This window comes from Mesoplodon bidens, assembly GCF_964165515.1.
Source record: "Mesoplodon bidens genome assembly, chromosome: 3".
Taxonomy (NCBI): domain Eukaryota; kingdom Metazoa; phylum Chordata; class Mammalia; order Artiodactyla; family Ziphiidae; genus Mesoplodon; species Mesoplodon bidens.
The window spans coordinates 15,793,690-15,815,752 of NC_138178.1; the positions used below are offsets into that span (position 1 = coordinate 15,793,690).

Below are 22,063 nucleotides of genomic sequence, written 5' to 3' on the forward strand. Positions count from 1 at the left end.
CCTCCATCCTTGTGTTAGTGACCTCTTTTCAGCCTCTTCTATTAAGCCTTTGGAAAACATATATTTTGTTTTTACCTCATCAGAAAACCATTACTTCACATCCTAGCCTTCTGAGTCAGCAGAAGGCCATTTGTATTCCAAGCTTGTTTTTAGTATGTATTCCTAAACCTAGATGGTTGGGAAGAATTGATACAATTCCCAGTATACCTTTCAGTTAATAATCAGTGTGATCTGTCTACAGGGTAAGAGAAAAATGGCTTGAAAGTGTTTTCTAATTATGCAGCCTTTTAAACAAACCTAAACAAATCATAATGCTTGGAAATATTCAAAAGTTATGTTCAAACTGGTAATTCGTAATGTGGCAACGTGAGAAAAACAAAACAAGGGATCATGTCTAAGGATGACATACAATATCTAAGATCAACAACAATAATAAACTTATTTCTATTATAATCTTGAAAGAATATAATGATCTTGTGGAATCCATAGTGGCATATTGTAAAGATCAGGATTCAACAAAGTCATAAAGTATTTTTTTCTTTAATTGGAAGCATCATAAAAAAAAAAGTTTGTTTTCTCAATTGGAACACAGCCATACCAATTTTTTTTCTCTCAATTTGTTTTTAAGTCTCTAAGTTGCCTTCATTCTACCATGACTCTGTTGGGTAGTCACAGAGCAGCCCTATGGCTCATGGTCCTAAAATATTTACTACCTCGCTGTTGACGAGAAAAGTTTGCAAACCCCTGGTATAGATTAAAACTGTTTGGACTGTCAGAATCAATAACAATTGAAAGGTCCTTTCACAGCCTTTCATTTTTTAAGTAAATAATTTAAAAATATAAAAATATCTTAAATCACTTAATCCTGAATAATTTAGGCTAAACTGTTTTGAACTTGCCTTTTTTACAAACCTTATTTCCTTTCTATCAAAGTTAAAAAGTTGTGTGTTCAATTTAGATCCAAAACCAGAAAAAAAATGTGTTAGGAATATTTGTAGATGCTCTCAATTTTAAAAGTCTTAGATAAACTTTTGAAATGCAAAATATATTTTATGTACTCTACTCTTAGGTATAACTTTGGGTGAGCCCTGCTTTTAGGTGAAGCTTACAAAAAAGAAAGGCATAACCGTGATAAGGTTTTAAAGTATTTTTGAAAATTATAGCTTAATCTGTAAAGCCAGATTTTCTATATAGTAACCTTCCATTTTATGTGCTTTTGGTGGTTTTAGAGGCATGAGTCTAGGTTTGGGAGATATAAATAGAATATCAATGTATTTTACCGAATATAAGGTTAAATACTGAAAGGACATATGTTGAGAAGTTAACTCAGGAAGAAAGAATGAGGGGCAGAGTGAGACATGGAAGGAAGCAAGGCTGCTTATAAGGATGGCTTATCAACTTGGCTATCGCTGTGATGCAACCTAATGGGCCTTTTGAGGAGCTCTATGGAATAGTCTAAGAACCATCAATCTGGGAGGAGGAAAGGGCTTCATCCTCTACTGGTCATGGGTGAGCCCCCAGGGCATGAACTTCCCCACACTTCGGGGCTGCACCTGCAGGAATATCCCACCTCTTAAGTGACAGAAGCCCGTGGGTAGTGGGCAGGTCCAGGCAAGTGTTGTCCTATCACACCTGCACCAAGTGGTCCAAGCCCGAGGTGGAAGCCTGCACAGAACTGTTACAGCAGAAGCTAAAATAAAAGGTGGGGCTAAGAGAGTGAGAAGTGGTGCCCAGGTGTCCTTAAGTGGGAACTGAGGAATTTTTTCCTTTGTATTATAAGAGATGTAGATGTGCACCTTTTAAGAATATCTCCATACATTAAGTACTATTTAAATGCAATGATGAGTCACCTTATTCCGCTATCTGCTCTTTGGTTTTCCCACTTTAAACACCCTCCCTGGATGAATCAATCCTCTATTTTCAACCACTACTGATATGTTGATTATCCCAAACCTCCCTTCACTCCATACTTCCCTAAACTTCAGACTGTTTTCCTTTTTTCCCCCAACCACTGGCTGAGCCTTTCTACTTTGACGTCCCTCAAAGTTTCAAAATGTCTTTAAAAAACTCATCTTTCTCCCTAAAACTCCCTCTCTTTCAGCCTCTGTTCTATATTTCAACAGATGGCTCCTGCTGTTGTTCCCACCAGAATCATGAATTACTTTTGATTACTCCCCATCATTCACACCACACATGCAAGCCTCAATGGCATTACTTCCTAAATATTTCTTGAATCCTTTTCATTCCAAAATATTTCTTGAATCCTTTTCATTCCATCTGTACTAGCTCATGTTCCTAGCTTAGGCCCCGGTTGTCTCCTACCTAAACTATATATATATATATATATATATATATATATATATATATATTTAATTTTATTATCAGTTTTTTAATGGTAAGCCCTACTTCAAACATGTTCTTCAAACATCACTAACAGAGTGATGTATCTAGAAGTCACTTAGGATTGTTTCACTTAACTGATTAAAACCTCAGTGGTACCCATCAGCTCTAGGTCAATGTACTCATTCGTGACCATGACAAATGAGTCATTCCCTGACCTGGCTTCTGTCTACCTTTCTCTGCCTCAAACTTTATGCACCATGAATTATAGATCAGCACAGCAGTTCTTCACAGCAGCATGCTGCTTCTGGTCTGTGTGTATCTGCATAGGTTCCTGTGACTCCTTACTCCTGACCCCCAGCCCCAACATGGGCTGTTGCCTATAGACACTGTAAGACCTAAGTCATACAACACCTTCCTGGATATCACCATACCCAGGTCAGATGTCACTCTTTTAAACAAAATCATTTTTATTGTAATTATTTGCTTGAGTTTCTCTCACTTTGTCCTCTTTAGAATGTATGCTCCATGAGGACAATGACCATCTATTTGTGTCTGTCTGTATCGACACCAAGTGGCACAGTGCCTAGGGCAATGGAGGGCCTAATATCAGTGAACAAATGATAAATCAATAGACATGAACGAGCACTTTAAAAAAAAAAGTTAAATTTTACAGAAGGAGATTATGCTCGAAAGTTCATTCTGCTGTTTATTTTCCATTTCTATCAGGAAATTATTTCATTATTTACTTTCAGTATATCAACATTCTTTGCTGATATAAAAAAAGAGAGAGGAACGAATGGCCATCTCTAAAATACACAATAGTAGGCTGTTGCTATCAGTAGAATTTGAATTATCTGAAAGTAAAAACATAAACTATGATCTTAAATGTGCTTTAGGGGCTCAAAAATAATTGAAATTCATGGTAGCTTAATAAAAGTTTAGGAAAGCTTTTTTAATATATGATAAAACTAAATTTTAGTTTCTTAAGAAGGATTTTTGTGACTTACAACATGCAAGAAGAACTGTAGAGTTCAGTCAATTGTGAAAAAGTGGAATTTATAGAATTTTATAATTAGAAACAACTTATAGATTATTTCATTATTCTGATGAGAAATTAGGTAATTAGGAGATTGAGTAACATCCATAAAGTCACTAGGTCCCTTAATGGAAAATTTAATCTTTAGAATCCAGGTATTTTAATTCCTGGTTTGATGTTATTTCCATTTTAACACATTGTTTCCCCAGTATTTTTAAAAATTAAAGTTGGGAAATTATATTTGTCTTACATGTACAGCAAAATATATCAAACTCAGCATAACAACATAACTAATATGTATATCTATTAAAAACAAAATGAGAAAATTCCATATAAAAACCATCTCAAAATAATTGAATATAACTAATTGGGTAATCTAACAGGAAAAGCTCTAGCAAAGGTATTTTATCCCCGAAAAGGGAACAAATTGAAAAAAATAAGATAAATTCTTTGTAAACACGATGGAATATAAGCTAATTCATTTTATTCCAAAGCTTCAATTTGAAGCAAATTAACTTTAAAGTTATTCTCATTTTTTGTTACAATCTTGTTTTTCATTAGACTATGCTTCATATTAACTATAATCAATTTTTCATCCTAACACGTGATAAAAATACAAAGGGTCACCATGCTGGAAATAAGTAGGAAGAATATTTGTTTCTAGCTAATTTTTTTTAGTTTCTTGGAGAGTTTTTTTAATAGAATGGTCTTATTTGAACAAAACGATTCTTCTTCATCCCAAGAACTGGGGTCTGTGAGGAAAAATAAGCAGCAGCTTAAAGATGACAAAGTGTTAAAGATAAGGTGCTACTAACTAAAATTGCAGGGGGACAAGCAGACTGCCTGAACCATTTAACTCTATTTTTATAACACTGAAAAAGCAAGAGGGAAGAGAGTGGGAGTCACATATTCATTTATTTGGATATTGACAAGACTGTATTCACTGAAATTCATCTTCATGCTTGCATATGTGCTTTTAATTCTGGCTGATACAGCAAAAATTACAAGAAATCCATCCCTGTTTCGCAGGTAACTATAATCTAAGGGTTAATATTAGACTGGTAATTTATATAAAACTTTTATCCATAACAGAATATTTTAGCTACCTGTTGTCTGGATAAACACCCATTTCACTCTGTGCAAAAGGGCACACAATCATGTCACTTTGCTCTGGTTTGAGTCCAAGAGGACTTGCTTTAAAGGCAATTTATGTTAGTATTTAAGAACTTGAAATCTGGAACCACACTGCAATCTTAAAAACCTGGTTCTACTACTCAATGTCTTCAAATTCCTTTATTTTGACCTCATTTTAGACTTACAGAAAAGATGTAAAAATAACACAAAATGTCCCCTTATGTCCTTCACCCTACTTCTCCTAATGTTTACATTTTACTGAACAATCCTATTCTCTCCAGGAAAGAACAGAACCCTCCTCTTAGTGTTCTGGGGAGATTATAAAAAGATAATATGCAAAACACAGCACCTGGCACATAGAATGTTAAGTTAATATTAGCCATGGTTAATTATTTTGTTTTATATCTACATGGGTAAAGCTTTGGTAGAAATGGAGAAGCTCCATGATTTGGCTTTGGGCTTCTATGACTAATTAGGGTTATGGCCAGAACTCATGGAAATAGGTCTCAGGGCAGATTCCCTTTAAAACAGATATGAGACAGAGATTTGGGTACAGAAATTTTCCTGGGGAACTCACGTGGAACCAACAGCTGGAGGGGAGTCAGAGAGAAAGGATCGAGTGGAGGGAGCAGTTGAGCTGTGACACAGTCACAAGAGAGGCATCAGCCAGCCCAACAGGGAGCCCAGGAACTGGGACAGTCCTTCAGAGTCACACTGATCAAGATGCTCAGCATCCTACACCTTGGCAGCATCCACAGATGACACCACCTTTGGACTGAATATAGGCAGACCTTCTGTCAGTGGGCAGTAGCAGTCCTGGGAGTATGTCAGGACATTTTGTGAATAGTGACTATAAAGGTTGGATCTGTTACAGAGTATTGAGTAGAGTTCCCTATGCTATACAGTAGGTCCTTATTAGTAATGGCCTATATAGGAAAAGAATTTTAAAAAGAGTGGATATATGTATATGTGTAATAGATTCACTTTGCTGTACACCTGAAACTAACACAACATTGTACATCAACTATACCCCAATAAAAATTTAAAAAATAAATAATAACAATGTTTAATAATATAAAGTTAAAAGAGTATTAATATTATTAAATATGCATAGTATTATTAAATAATAGTAGATATCAAGCTCAATTTCCTGATCCTAACCTTAATGTAAATGCTTAAACTTTTCTGTGCAGTTATTAACAACTATTTAATGAAAATTAATTAATTTATGCATGAACAATTTTATTCTACAGGACACGATCATCTTGAGAATATCATGCCAATATTTTTTTGAAAATTATCAGAATTATTTACATTTTATCCTTCTTATTTTGCATATACATATGGCTATAATAAGCAGTTTGTATTATACACCTTAAGTAATAAACTTAATCAAAAAACTAAAATAAAGGTTGGATCTAGATATTTACAACAAAGTGAATGACATGTGGGGACTACAGACAAAACCTGTTTTTTTTTTTATTTTTTGTTATGTGAGGGCAAAAAAATGTAGGCAATATTGAGAGGGAGAGAAAAAGACCAACTTTGAGGCAGGTGGAAACTACTGATCCAGAGGATAAATCTGGATTAACGGCCATAATGCAAGTCAAGCTAGAGGCATGAAAGGCAAAGATAAGGCCATAATTATTAGAACAGACACCAGTTGGAACCATGAAAATACCACACCTAGAGAGGCTGGGAAAGTCCTGAAAGGAGTCACTTTTTGCTAAAGCTAATTAATGAAATGGAACCCAAGGAAGCATTACTGAGATAAATCCCATTTGGTCATGATATATTATCATTTTGTTAATATTGGTGAAATTAATTTGCTAAAATTGTGTTAAGAATGTCAAATCTAAGTTCATAACAGATACTGATCTGTCACTGTCTTCTCCTGTGACATTTCTGATTTTGGTATGAGGATAATACTGGCCTTGGGAAATGTTTCCTCCTCTTTTTTTTTATTTTTATTTTTTGAAAGACTTTGATATAATTAACCAGTGAATATATCTGTGCCTGGAGTTTTCCTTGCGTGAAGCTTTAAATGTATATTAAATTTCTTTAACTGAGACAGGGCTCTTTGAGTTTCCTATTTCTTCCTGAGTCAGTTTTGGTAATTTGTGTTCATTTCATCTAAGTAGTCCAATTTACTGGCAGAAAGTGCTTCATAATACTCCTTTATTATCCTTTAAATTTCAGTAGACTCTGTCATTATGACCCCCATAACTATTATTCAATACTATTTTTACCTTGACTTTCTATCATTATATTAAAAGATAAGAGAAAGAACAGGTTAAACAAAAAGAGAGAGAAAGAACAGGTAGTCTGGACTGATTACCATGAGGGGAGAAATGCCTTTATTTATTTAGAAGAATTAGGCACAAAGATAGAGGAAAAGGCTTTTATCTCCTCAACCATTTAGAAAGGAGAAAAAGATCATATAATGTTACTCTAGTTCAGTGACACACTTCAATTTTTATTTTTAAACTTAATAACTCCTATTATATTTATTATTATTACATTAAAGCTGTTGTTATTGCTAACATGAGTAATTACTGTATGCCTAGCACTTTTCTAAGTGTCTTATATATGTATATATTAATATATGTAATCTTCAAAAAGAACTATACAAGGTAGTACTAGTATTATACCCGATTACAGGTGAAGAAATTATGGCACAGAGAGGTTACATAGTTTTCCTAAGGCTACACAGCTAATAACTGACAGAGCCAGGATTTGAACTTAAGCAAGTTTACTCTAAAGTCCATATTGCATCTTCTTCAATAGCTTGAATTCACTTTATAACAGAGTAAAAGTTAAACTTATTGTACCAAAAATACCACTTAAATCTGAGCTACTGAAAACGCAAACTAAAATTAACTCATATTTTACACCAAATAGTGGTTCCAAGTCGATGTAAAGTTCTCCAACACTGCATAAATTGTGGCAGCAGTATTGCACTATAATTTGCAATGTAAGAATAACACTAGGAATTGTAGTTCCAAATGCATAAAGTTGACTTAGATAGAATGACACGTAATACACCTACCTCGATCATTAGCACTTATCTGAGCAAAGATAATGCCAAGAGTTATAGAGGAAGCTGTCACTACCTATGAGAGCAGAGAAGCCAAGAGAGTAGCAAAAATAAATCTTAAAATGTAATCAAATCAAAGATCTGAAAGTCAGGAACAACAACGTAGGAGGGGCAATAGAGTCCTGGAGATCAAAACAAGTAGTTACACAACGTATTTGATAAAGAAAAATACAGCCTTATCCTAAGATAGAGCCTGGGTGCTCCCTAGCTTTTTTGACACTTCCTAGTATATTTTAATTGATTTTGACTGTGTTATAATTAAGATGAAGTTACAGCCAGGAACACAGTGGGTGAAGGACTGCTCTGTACTGATTGAAGCAATAATTGGGGCCCTGCAGTTAAAAGGATGATCATAGTTATGATACATACAAATGAAAACCATAGTAATCCTGCTAATAATAGAAAATATATTTATATGCATTTGCCCATATACATATGTGCATGGAGACACAGAAGTGTGCAAATAGCCTATACCTGATAAGGATGTATTTATCTACAAGGACACACATTCCAGATTTTCCAGAATAGTCCTCATTTCAAGTATCATAAAGTAGTCTCTACAAACCTCTCAAATGTCCTGAAAATTTCCAAGTTTCCAAATGCAAAAAAAATTTCCATAGGTAGCAACTCACAGAGAAATTGGGAAGAAAAAAGTCCTTTGTCAGACATTCAGTGTAAAGGCTTTAGGTACTTCACAGAATTCCCCAATGGATCATAAGTTTGGGATTATGGGGACTGACTTCTATTTTTCACCATTTTTACAATTTTTCTCCATCTTCATTCTCCACCCTTAATCCTCCTGGAGACTGGTTCAGGGATCAGTAAACATCTTTAACCTTAAACATTTTTAAGAATTACATTTATTCATGTTTTTTTTTTCTCCCCTTGGCAGAAGGCTTTATATCATAAAATGTAAAGAACACCTTCTACACAAGGGCAAAATGGGCCTAATCATTTCTACGTTCAATAAAAAGTTCAAGATGGTAACAGTGAAATACTGTGTTTCCAACACAAATAATGACATGACAAAGCAAACCAGAATGGGTGTTTGGGTAAAAAAAAAAGTTACTTGGAAGATGATTTCTTGAATTCTATTTCAAGAAATTAGCTTTCAAAAGTTTATAATCAGATTTCAGTTTGGCCATGGTTGACAATGCTGTTTTGAAAAATAATTTCCATACATGTCCTAGAGCAGTTCCAAATGGCAAGCCTGATAAAAGAGGGGGTAACTTTGCGAAGACCAAGAACACTTAGTTTCTTTTCAGACAGCGAAATTCTGGGAAGCACTAGAATAATAATCACCTACAATCTCCTTTTATCTTATAAAGGAACACTTTACTAAAAATTTTAATATAAAAATTGGGGTTGAACCAAAATCATCAACCTGACATGTTTAAGAAAGAAGAAGGCATTGCGTCCCTAATCTGTTGTGAGTTGATACATTCTATAAACAATTCTGGAAGGAGGCTGCACTCAGCATAAATTGGTATATATCACTTTGCTCTCACAGATAGCGACACAATATTTTCTGCTGAATGCGAAAAAGTTTAAAGGCATAAATCAAGATAAAGCAATCACATGACAAAGAATTATGAAGAGGTCCCATACCTTTTTCTTGGCCAACACTGACACATTGATTTTCTACTGAAGATAAAAGCCAAAATCATGTGTCATTAATATAAGCAAGCAAAACTATTTGGTTCAATGTTATACTGTTAAAAAAAATCAAAAAAAGAAACACTTGCAAAGAAAAGGCAAATTTGAAATGTTACACATGATTAAAATAAGTTTGTATCAGCAGAGAAAAACATGTTTGAAAGACATTTCATAGAGTTTATTCCTAGAGGGTGAACGATACATCAGAGGGGAATAAACTATTGCTTTTGTTTATCCAGATTAATACAGAGACACTGTCTGAATAAGAAGACACATATCCAGTATGCTACCTAGAGAATAGTTTTCAGCAAAATAATTCTGCCCTGATAATCTAATGCACTTTTCCTCATATTGCAGCTTCACACAAGTGTAGTTTAAAACTTTTTCGAAAAGAGACCATCATGGCAGCTGTTAGCATAGCCAGCACTTTTGCGCAAATTCCAAAATGGCAAATAAACCTCACAACTGAAATTTCAACCCTATTCAGAGCCCCTCAGCCGTACAGCCTCGCTATGGCAAAACTTGCAAAATCAGACACGGCGACCACCCCCCACACACACACACACACTGCGTCTATGTTTTCTCACTCCATTTTACTGCTCTAGCCAGAAGGGAGGGTAAAAGGATTTGGAATTGGAAGTATGCATGAGTAGAAAGGACCCAAGTGGCTCATATATGCAACACCATGGACAAAAAGAAACCAAACCAGAGACAAAAACAAACCAAAGCATAGTTACATGAAGTTTCAAATAGGCCATAGACTGAAAAGGGATAAGATACACTGGAATTAAAACATTCATAATTACTATTTTTCTAACTCTTTTTTTTTAACAACCGATCAGCAATTTTAAAAAGTTAAACCCAATAACCCAAGTCTGTCTTTCTCTTTCTCTGTTTCTTTTCAGCATGGATTATATAAATATTTTGGATACTACTATAGCATGTATTAATTTCTATCGCTTTCTAAATGACCCATAATATATAATATATATTAATAATATATATAAAGTGTATTTCCAATGTTTAATGACCCATATTAATATTCTACTGTAATTTTGGGGGGTCAAAAATATTAGATGCCATTTAGTATTACATAAGTCATAATGAGTAGGATTTAAATAATGGATTTATTAAGAAAGTAGACTTGCTTTCTGAACCTTGCATTCTTGTAATACTCTCTACCTAAACTTTTCTTCCCTTCTCTACTCACACATTCTTCACACCAGAAACCAAGCTCATCGCTTTGTATCAGGATGTGATGAAGAGCTGACACACAAAGCTGTGGTTATATTTGAATTCAGTGGAAGAACATAGCCCATGAGAAACTTAAGACTGTAAAATAAGATTTAGTATGCTGTTCAGTAAGCAACAGATCTATGAGTGTTGCTTACACAGGCTTCAAGCCAGCAAATTCTATTCAATACCTTTCAATGCAAATTCTAGCAAATTCTACACACTTGGAAGAAAAATGTAACATGAGGCTGCATAAATAATTTATACCTTATGGGATCAACTTAACATTATTAAATATGGTCCTATTTTATTTGCAACATAACTTATGAAACATTTTCCCTAGAAGTACTGAAAAATGATGCATCACCTAGGATTTAAAGATATATCCCACATATGAAAAAGTAAATTATGATTATGAATAAGATTTTTTAAATCTTCTCACAAAATCCATTGGGGAAAAATCTTTTTCTTTATTACTGAAGGATGTTACCAGAACACTACATAATTCTTTCAGATTTAGTCAGAAAGTTCTGTGGCATGAAGAGGTCTGGCCAAAGAATATTTTCTTTGAAAGCCCATGTCCTCTCTCCTTGGGCCCACCTCATACACAAAGATATACTTCAGAAAACGAGGTCATGTCAGGAAAAAGTAAGAAGAAGCTTGTAAATACTGGTTCCTGTGGTGCCAAAGAATTAATAAGTTGCATTAAACAAGGTTTTTTGCAATACTTATCAGTGACTGCTGCTGATACTGAATCCATGCCAAGAAACTCAATCCTCCAAGAGAAAAGCAAAAGGGAGACAGATTTCAATTCTGAATAAGAAAATATTTTCTGTCAGCGTGTCCAAAGGTAGGATGGAAAAACCCCATGAAGTAATAAATTCTTAATATTGGAGGTTCAAGAGTACAACTCGGTCAAATACTCAGTGAGAAAGTGCTTGAGTTGATTTTATTGTTAAATAATTCAAAATGGAGTATTTTATGATTCTGATATGGTGCACCACCAATAAAGGCTGCTGAAAACATCAGATAATAGGTATTTGTGTGAAACAGTTACTTCTCATATGTACCTATACCCTCATTTAAGTGTAAGTAAAAATGTGATATGTAGGTGAGAGCTGAAATGATGAAGAATCTCATTGTGTTCCCTTTGTTAGAAATTGTCCTTTCAGCAGGGCAGGAGTATGATCAGTATTATAAGAGTTGAAACCTCTTTAGAAGCTATCATTTGAGTTTGCTTCAAAATAGTTGTAATAAAGTGTCCCTTCTTTCTCATGTGCATTCAGCAACCTCTACAACTGAGCATGGCTCAAATATTTTTCCTTGCTGACATGCGAATATGACCGTGCAAATAGGGTGCTCTATTAACAAGTTCTGATGTATTGATTTTTCATGGAAATTTCCTGCTGATGGTATAAACTCAGAAAAAAGAGAGATGTCTCCTATCCAAAATGCATGCTGGGGAAATGAATTAACAGGGAGTTAGTTCTAAGAAATTCTAAATAATGTTTTAAAAAACTGAAGGAAGTCTTTTTTTTTTAATTGAAGTATAGCTGATTTGCAATGTTGTGTTAGTTTCAGGTGTACAGCAAAGTAATTCAGTTATACATATAAATATGTATATATATATTCTTTTCCAGATTCTTTTCCCTTATAGGTTATTATAAAATATTGGGTATAGTTTCCTGTGTTATACAGTAGGTCCTTGTTAGTTATCTATTTTACATATAGTAGTGTACATATGTTAATCCCAATTCCTAATTTACCCCCCCCTTCCCCTTTGGTAACCATAAGTTTGTTTTCTATGTCTGTGGGTCTATTTCTGTTTTGTATATAAGTTCATTTGTATCTTCCTTTTTTAGATACCACATATAAGCAGTATCATATATTTGTCTCCCTCTGGCTTACTTCACTTAGTATGATAACTTCTAGGTCCATCTATGTTGCTGCAAATAGCATTATTTCATTCTTTTTATGGCTAATATTCCATTTTATATATATATATATATATCCCATCTTCTTTATTCATTCATCTGTCAATGGACATTTAGGTAGCTTGCATGCCATTATTCTCCTACATAAGGCTATTACAGCATAATTTTTTTTCTGTATTATGAAAATCTGGAATTGTCCTCTAAAATATATTTAGGAAACATGTAGGGAAAATAGGTACAATTTCACAACATTCATATATTTTGAAAATTAGCCTTTTAGAATCAATCTATCATTCTCCATGGCACATAAACACATTTTTCAGACCACCAGGGTAGCATTTGGAGAGTCAAAATTATTAGTTTACTAAATTGTGATCTTATTGGAAAAACAGTTTACTCAAGGAATCACTGGAATTATTAATCTTTGAGTTGTTACATATTGAATTTGAAAATCAAAACATTCAAGATAATATATTTTTCAGGTTTCCCAGTACCATTTACTAAAGAGAGACTATCCTTTCCCCATGTATTCTTGGAACCCTTAAAAAGGATTAGTTGACTATATGTTTGGGTCCACTTCTAGGTTCTCTATTCTGGGTTCTCTATGTGTATGTTTTTATGCCAGAAACAAAATGTTTTGAATATAAGTACTGTGTACTACAGTTTCAAATCAGGAACAGTGATGACTCCAGCTTTGTTCCTCTTTCTGAAGATTGCTTTGACTATTCACGGTCTTTTGGGATTCTCTACAAATTTTAGGATTGTTTTCCTAATTCTATAAAAAATGAATGTCAAGAGAGATTGCACTGAATTTATAGATTCCTTTGGGTAGTATGAATACTTTAACAATATTAATGCTTCCAAATCATGAAAATAGGACATCTATCAATTTACTAGTCTTACAAATTCTTTCAATAATGTCTTATAGTTCTCAGTGTACAGATCTTTCACCTCTTTGGTTAAATTTATTCCTAAATATTTTATTCTTTTTGGTGATATTGTAAATGGGATTGTTTTCTTCATTTTGTTTTCAGATCATTCACTGTTTGCATAGAAATGAAACTAATTTTTGTATGTTGATTTACTATCATACAACTATATTAAATTCTTTGATTAGTTCTAAAAGTTCTTTGGTGGAGTGTTTAGAGGTTTCTATATATAAGATCATGTCATCTGCAAATACAGACAGTTTTACTACTTCCTTCCTGATTTGGATGCATTTTATTTATTTTTATTGCCTATTTGCTCTGGCTAGGACTTCCACTACTACCTTGGATAGAAATGGTGAGAGTGAGCCTCTTATTGTCTTGTTTCTGATTTTAGAAGAAAAGCTTTCAGCTTTTCATGACTGAGTTAATGTTATCTGTGGACCTACCATATTTATTATGTTGAAGTATATTCCTTCTGTACCTAATCTGTTGAGAAATTTTTAATAAGAAAAAAATTGCTGAATTTTGTCAAATGCTCTATCTGCAAGATTGAGATGACTGTATAACTTTTAGTCTTCATTTTGTTAATGTGAGACAACTTCGAGCAGCTTAATTTATGTGTAATTGATGTTTCTAAAGGAGAGGAGAGAGAGGAGGAGAAAGTTCTGGGGACTCTGAGTTAGTTAAAGCTTTCTTAGATACAACCCAAAAGCTTGATACATAGGATAACATATTGGTAAGTTGGACTTCACCAAAATTCAAAAGAATATGCTCTTCAAAAAAATCTTTTAAAAGAATGAAAGGACAAGCTACAAACTAGGAGAAAATACTTGTAATTCATATATAACTGATAAAAGGTTTGCATCCTGAAAATATTTTAAAAGCTCACAAGTCAATAATAAGAAAACAAAAAAACCCAATTTAAAAAGAGGGCAGGGCTTCCCTGGTGGCACAGTGGTTGAGAGTCCACCTGCCGATGCAGGGGACACAGGTTCGTGCCCCGGTCCGGGAAGATCCCACATGCCGTGGAGTGGCTGGGCCCGTGAGCCATGGCCGCTGGGCCTGCACGTCCGGACCCTGTGCTCCGCAATGGGAGAGGCCACAGCAGTGAGAGGCCCGCGTAATCCCACATGCCGTGGAGTGGCTGGGCCCGTGATCCATGGCCGCTGGGCCTGCACGTCCGGACCCTGTGCTCCGCAATGGGAGAGGCCACAGCAGTGAGAGGCCCGCGTAATGCCAAAAAAAAAAAAAAAAAGAGAGGGCAAAATATTTGAACAGACAATTGAAACTAGACATTCGTTTGGCAAATAAGCACATAAAAATACGTTCAACATAATTAATGCTGAGGTCAATGCAATCAATACCACAATGAGATAACCACTGTATACTTGGAATGGTTAAAATTAAGAAGACTGACAATAACAAGTATTAACTAGGATGTGGAGGAACTGGAACTCTCATATTTTGTTGGGAATCAAAAATGGTATACTTTGTTGTGACCACCTAGAGGGGTGGGATAGGGAGGGTGGGAGGGAGGGAGATGCAAGAGGGAAGAGATATGGGGACATATGTATATGTATAACAGATTCACTTTGTTATAAAGCAGAAACTAACACGCCATTGTAAAGCAATTATACTCTAATAAAGATGTTAAAAAAATGGTATACTTTGAAAAACAGTGGAAGAGTTTCTGAAAAAGTTAAACATACTCCTTCTTTATGATCCAGCCATTCCACTCCTGGGTATTTACCCAAGAGAAATGAAAGCAGATGTTCATATAAACACTTACACACAAATATTCACAGCAGATTTATGTATAATAGCCCAAACTACAAGCAACCCATATTCTGATCAATAGGTAAATGGAGAAGCTGTGCTGTATCCATATAATGCAATACTATTCAGCAATAGAAAATGAAGTATTGATATATTCTGTAATAAGAATGAATCTCAAAATAATTACACTGAATGAAATACATCAGAAAAAAGTACATGTACTAAAAAGTACTGTACTATTTCACTTATAGTATAAGTTTGGGAAGTGTACGTTAATGTATACTGAGAGGAAGTTCAGTGGTTATCAGGGATGGAAGTGAGGGCCAGAAGGAGGTATTATGAAGGGATATCAGGAAAGTTTTAGAAATGCAGTACATTTATATTTGAATTATCTTGATTTTGGTGATGGTTTCAAAACTTTCAATATATATATAGTTTATAATATATCAATTATATCTCAATAAAGCTCATAATAAAAATTAGAAGTTTGACCTGAAGTTTTATATGCAATGACTTGCTGACCATGCCACACATAAAAGCAGTGGCTGATTATTTCCACTGACATTAATAAGCCAAATAGTTCCTATACCTGCATGTACAATCTGGTCCTATCCTATGTATTTCATTTTAAATGAATGATCCTGAAAAATCTTTGATTTTTTCTTTTAAACAAATATTTAATGAGTACCTGTTATCTGCTGGGCATGATACCAGGTAATTTCACCTGCAGTATCACAGTTAATGAAAATGTTGGTTGTTGCTGCTCTTGCTCACTGGAACAGAAGCTAATTATATCCATTACCCAATGAACAAACACATCCTGTTGCTTAAATTGGACCCAGTCCTTACTATCTTAAACAAATCATCTACACAGCATGCAGAATCTCTGATTTCATCTTTTCATGCCTAAAATTCATTTTAAAAAAAAGAACCCTTGGATAAAATCAAATAGAGCATTCTGTGTAAGCCAGGATGGGTTTCAAACCTCAATATTTATGTTTTAGATTCACAACCAAAGGATTCCTTGGTTAGTTCCATGGTCAACTGACTCTGAAGCTGTTCCCGTGTCAAGCTGATTTTCTTCTGGAAACCAATGCTTGACTAAATATCATAAGTAGAGTTTATCCATTAAATACTAGTTAAGCTCAAATTACAATTGACCTGATTAGACTAAGAATTAATTTGAAGTGGATAAGCCATTATTAAATAAAAGTCAAAGATCCCTCTTCAATTTCATTTCACATGATTACATGCATCTTACCATTGTGGCTGAACTGCAAGATATCACCCTGCACGTGGCAGATTAGTTCTCATGATTTCAGCTTATGTCTATCTGGACAAATCACCAATCCCAATGTGTTCTCTACTGAGCACGTACAATGTACCTCTATGATGGCATTGATGTACCAGCTGGCCTGGAGCTAAGTTCTTGGCTACAAAACTGTTAACTCGAGACATTCAGATAAAGACAGTGCTTTCAATTAGGGTAACTGAGAAGTTTGGTATATGCAAAAAAAAAAAAAAAAAAAAAGTTTAGCCAGTAAAAGTAAGAAGTTTCTTCCAATATATCATATGTAGATCTATTTGGCCAAAAGGAGAAAACAATACTCAATGCTCCTACATGTTACAGGCTGTATGATATATTGGAAGCAGAAAGAACATGAATTAACTAGACACTTGTGGGTTCTGGCCCAAGTCCTTGTTTTCCTGCTTACCATCTATTTGGCCAGGGATAAACAACAACCTGAGTTTTTCCTTTATATCTATAAAATTGGCAAAAAGGATCTCTGACTTACCCACTTCAAGGAATTGCTGAATCAAATAGATAATGCAAAAGTCCTTCACAAAGCTGTAAAAGCCACATAAGCATTTGAACTTTCTATTGCAAGTCTGACTTTCAGGAGAAGGTAGGTAAGATTTAGAGTAAAGAATATTCCACCAGGAGTACGAAACCTAGATTCCGACTCTGGTTCTGCCCCAGAATAGCTTTTCCAACAAAGCCTGCACTCTTCCTGGATGTTTTTTGCTTACCTACAAAAATGTGAAAAAGTCAGATGATAGATTCAAAATAACAAATTTTAGAGTCTGAACTTTTTGCAGAAGACAAAAGATTGCGTGAAACTCTTTTCCTCCAAGTTTTTCATTTCAGCACAACAATTACTTAAAACTGGAGGAACCTGCAGCTGTGTCCAATGCCATGTGTCCAGCTTTAGAGACTTTAATCACACATTACTGTGGGTAGTCAAGGAGGAAAGCAACCTAACGAGCTTTGGTACACCCTTAATTAAATGACAAATGTGTGTCAAAGTAACTGATCAAATTTCACTTACTTTTAATTCAAGAATATAGTGATCTTCCATATTCCTTAGACATCCTGACTCATTTCCAATACACCTTGTGAAGCCCATTATTCATACCTGAAAAGGCCTCCTGCTGAAAATGTTGAGGTGTTTCCTTATCCAAATGTTGCCTTGATTCCCAAATATCTGCCATAGCAGCTGTCCTCTTGTGTTGCTCCAGATTCGCTGGTAGATGGCCAGCTCGTAAATGTGCTTTCCGAACATGTGGTAATAAAAGCGGAAGGTGCAGCCCTCTACATCAGTGGCATTAATGATCGGGCTGAGTAAAGCAGCTCGGTGTTGGAAAACCTGTGGTTCAGAAGATTCTATGTAGAGATAGTGTCCTTTAGCTGTGCCCAAAGTATTATCCTTCATCGGCCCTGTATTAAGTGTTGACGTTGGACCCTGGTTCCAGGTCCAATCAAAATCATCTTCTGTATCTTGTTCCCAGTTACAAATTCCATTTTCAAAGTCACATTGAAGTTCTGGTCCTGAAATTGGCATGAAATAAAATCAAAAGATAATCAAGGACAAAAATAACTATGAATGGGAATACTATCAATTGTTGATACTTTGCTCCTGCCAAGGTAAACCACTTTAATTTTTTTAATGCAACATTAAAGCAAAATGTTCAAAAGAGTAACTAAATCCTAGATAATACATCAAATAATAATATTTTATAGCCAGAAGGTGGAATTACTTTGGCCATTATTTCCCAGATGCCTTTTCTACCCATCCCTTGCCCACTGTTATTACCATAACTCTATGCAAATGATCACTACCCCATGGCTGGCTTGTTGCAACAAACTTCTGGCTCAGTGGATTTCAACTTTAGTTGAATGTTCCAATCACCAGTGAACATTAAAAAAAAAAATTAAAGCTCAGAATTCACCTCCAGACATGTTGATTTAGTTAGTTCAAATGGTGTAGCCAAACATCAGGATACTTTACTAGCTCACTTGGTGATTCTAACATGCAGGGCTAACAAGAGTCATAACAGATCTCTATCTTTCAGCATCCCCTGGGGTGCATGGTAAAATTGCTTACTCCATGGTAAAGTCCTGCACAAATACTACTATGTTAGGTATGGAGTGAAGCCCAAGAATCCATATTTTTAACAAGCACCCAAGATGATTCTGATGCAGGTATTTTCCAGACCTCACTTTGAAATCAAATTCTTTTCTCTGGTTCCATCTTGCCCCAGTTTCAAGCATCCCTCCACACTTGTAAAAGAATGACCATCTTTAAATGGTAGTTTATCCTTTTTTTCTCTATTGAGAATCCTTTAATATTGACTCATTTAATCTCAGTTTAAAACTTCTCTATCTTTCAAGCTTCACTCTTCCCAGATTAAAATAACTTCCTGTTCGTCCCCAACTGCCTTTCCCCTTGGCATGCACCAATTTACCAACGTGCCCTAAACCTCTCACCCCTCTCTCTATCTCTATTTATGCTTATGATTATGCCTATTTTGCCAGTTCTTAGCTGTGTCTCCTCAGTGGTAATCTTTTCTTCTCACTGGATTGTGGCTCCTTTGAGCTGGTGCTTTTAAACTTCTAACTCCCTTCGGGCAGTAGAAGAATTCAAAGCACTTTTAAAGAATTGACCAGTCCCTTATCAACTGAATACTCTAATTTGTAGGATATATGAATGTATGCATTTTTCAAGATGTGATGATTTTGTCGACACCAAGTACTTGTTTAGAATAAATGGGATAGAATATACAAATACTGTATTTGTATACAAATGTATACAAATACATTTGACAGTATTTGGGCAGAAGGGACAGAATTTAAAATCAAGGAGGAGTTCCACATTTTAGCTTCATTTACGTAAGTTAATATTTTTGAAAGAAAAACGTCAGCTGGCCTTTAACCATTCATCTTATAACGGCACTTGGAGCCAAAGTGAACAAATATTCTGAAACAATAAATAAAAGGATATGTGAATAAATGCAGCCAGGCAAGAACAAATCATCTGTCTCTGAAAATCACAGAACAGGAGCTTAGACCTAATGAAGGGAATCAAGTGAGTAAATGGCAAATGGGAGATAAGCTTTCTTTTGATGTTTCCTCACTTGTGACTAGTCAACGCAGCTGGGACGTGAACTGGACCCCACAGGTCCCCTGCAGGTGTCAGTCTTGGGTTGTGCAGAGGAAGGGGGATGTAAAGCTACTGAGGTTTTTGACGTAAAACTGGCACTAAAGCCAACAGATTTTTACATTGCCTGTCTTCATACTGACTGCATGCTTAATCTTTATTTCAAAAGGGAAGGCACGTGGCTCCACCCTTAAATGAAAGACCACGTTCTAAACATACTTTAGAAAATAGAGCATTAATTTCTGGATGTCTAACGCATTCTGTTAATAAATTACTATGTCTAGGGACTTCCCTGGTGGTCCAGTGGTTAAGACTATGCACTTCCACTTCAGGGGGTGTGGTTCGATCCCTGGTCGGGTAAATGAGATTTTGCATGCCGCATGGCGCAGCCAAAAAAAAAAAAGTAAAAAGGAAGTCTCCATTTTAAAAAAATTACTATGTCTAGATGGAAGGCTGCGAGAGAAACTGACAGTCACTACTATTTCCTTTCATTGATACTTAGTCACAAGAAGTATTCTGATAATCCCATTCTACTCAGTTAATGCTGAGAAGTTTGAAGGATAATTTGCTTATTTTCAGTAACACATCAACGTTTTTTAAGAAGTGGGATGTGAAGTGCGTGAAAAAGATGAAAAGGATTTCTAAATTTGCAAAAATAAATTACCTTTAGGACAAGCAACACTTCTTATAACAGCCATTGTCGAAATCATCAATTTTATTTATATGCACGAAAGGTATTAGCTGTGTAACGAGCTGCATGGTAATTCTGACTTTAATGTGCCTGACTGTATTAAACACCACATATGTGCAAAACTCTCTACAATGATTTAGATGGAAATTTCTCAATGTAATGTTTCCTATGATGTACCAAGCATCTGATGGCTTTACTTTGGTTTATGGTAAGCCTCCCAATTAATAGGCACATAACTTGAATTTAAAGAATTGTTGCTATTTCTTGGTAAAGAAAGATGCAAACTTTCTCTGACTGATGTTGGTAATTAAAAAAGAAAAACGTCTCTTAGCCTCTGACTCATTCCCAGGAGCAAATGCACTAGGCACTACCAGGAACCATGTTTATTAAATTGCAAGATATACATAATCATCAGGTACGATAAACTTTTTGGTAATTTAAACCGGAAGCTCGGGGCTTATCTTTGACACCTCACTCTGCTCCCTATAGCCAGAAGATTTTTAAACGTCCCAACTAAATATCCCTCCTCTAACTTTAGTCCATCCATCTCCACCACTTGTCACTCTGATACAGGCTGCCAACCCCTCTCAGGGGAACTACTGCCAATGGCCTCCTAGTAAATCTCCTGAATCTACTCTCCTCTAATCCATTCATTACACTGTAACCACAGTGACATTTTAAAATCTTCCAATTTTATTATATTACCTTCCTTCTTAAAAACCTTCAGATGAGGGAAAACTTCCTTAAGATGGTCCACAAAGATCTGCTAATCTGGCCTCCATCTCCATCCTTATGTGGCATCCTGTTTCTCCTTATTGCCTTACTCCAGCCATACTGGGTATTTTGCAGCTGCCATGCAGTCATCTATCAGGGCTTTGCATACCTGTATTTACTTACTATTTTTCAGATCTCAGCTAAGTCACCACCTTTAGAAAGTCCAATGCCATAATTATAGAAAGCCATAGCACCCCCATATGAAACTCCTGTCAAAACTGTCATTTTACATTTATTTTTTTAAATATGTGAATATCTATCTCCTCAATTGGACTGTAAGCTCCCTGAGGTCAGGGACTCCGTATAACTGTACTCATCACTGTATCTCTAGTATCCAATTCATAAATATACATAATAAATACTGATGGCTTGACTAATTAATTAATCACACATAACATTCATTGACTTTGGAACAATGCTTAGGGCCTTTGTCTTGACTGACTAGAAAACAGTGAACCATCCAAGATCCCCACCATCAAAATGAGTAAGAGGGACCAGAAAGAAAAGTACTTACCACAGTTGACCTCATCAGTATTATCACCACAATCATCCACCAGATCACATAACTGAAGCTTTTTTATGCAAGTCTTAGTGTGTAGACACCAGAAATGATCTGGGCCTTTGCAGCTCTTCGAAGGGGGTGGAAGAATACAATTTTCAAATCTGACATCATCAATAGCCGAGACCCCATCATAAACACCAAGGCTGACTTTATGTAGTGACAAATGGAAGGGCTGAGTAAGGCGTCCAAGCTGAACAGTTGCCTGTGACCACTGGTTGCCCTGGTTATATAATACTCTCCAGAGTACTGTGGAGTCACTGGGATTTTCCATGTGTAGCTGTAACTCAGCTGCTCCCACTGATAGGCCACAGTTATAAAACCTGAAAGAGAACAAACAAAAGAAATGGAAATGATTTATGGAATAGATATAAATATTTAACTTTTAGACTCTTCCACTCAGTTAACAGTCAATTAAAAATGAGTTATAATAATAGATGCTTTTATTTATTATTGCAGTAA

General features: G+C 35.3%; 1 protein-coding gene across 1 annotated transcript in view; it reads right to left on the bottom strand.

Annotated features, from left to right (window-relative positions):
* The window catches only part of MALRD1 (MAM and LDL receptor class A domain containing 1), a gene marked incomplete at both ends in the record, with an annotated part of 607,751 nt that overhangs the window by 421,494 nt on the left and 164,194 nt on the right, over nucleotides 1-22,063 (bottom strand). The window contains 2 exons of the mRNA XM_081226990.1: nucleotides 17,556-17,968; nucleotides 21,557-21,924. Coding sequence (XP_081083116.1) covers nucleotides 17,556-17,968; nucleotides 21,557-21,924 — 781 coding nt within the window. The remainder of the gene's footprint in view (nucleotides 1-17,555; nucleotides 17,969-21,556; nucleotides 21,925-22,063) is intronic.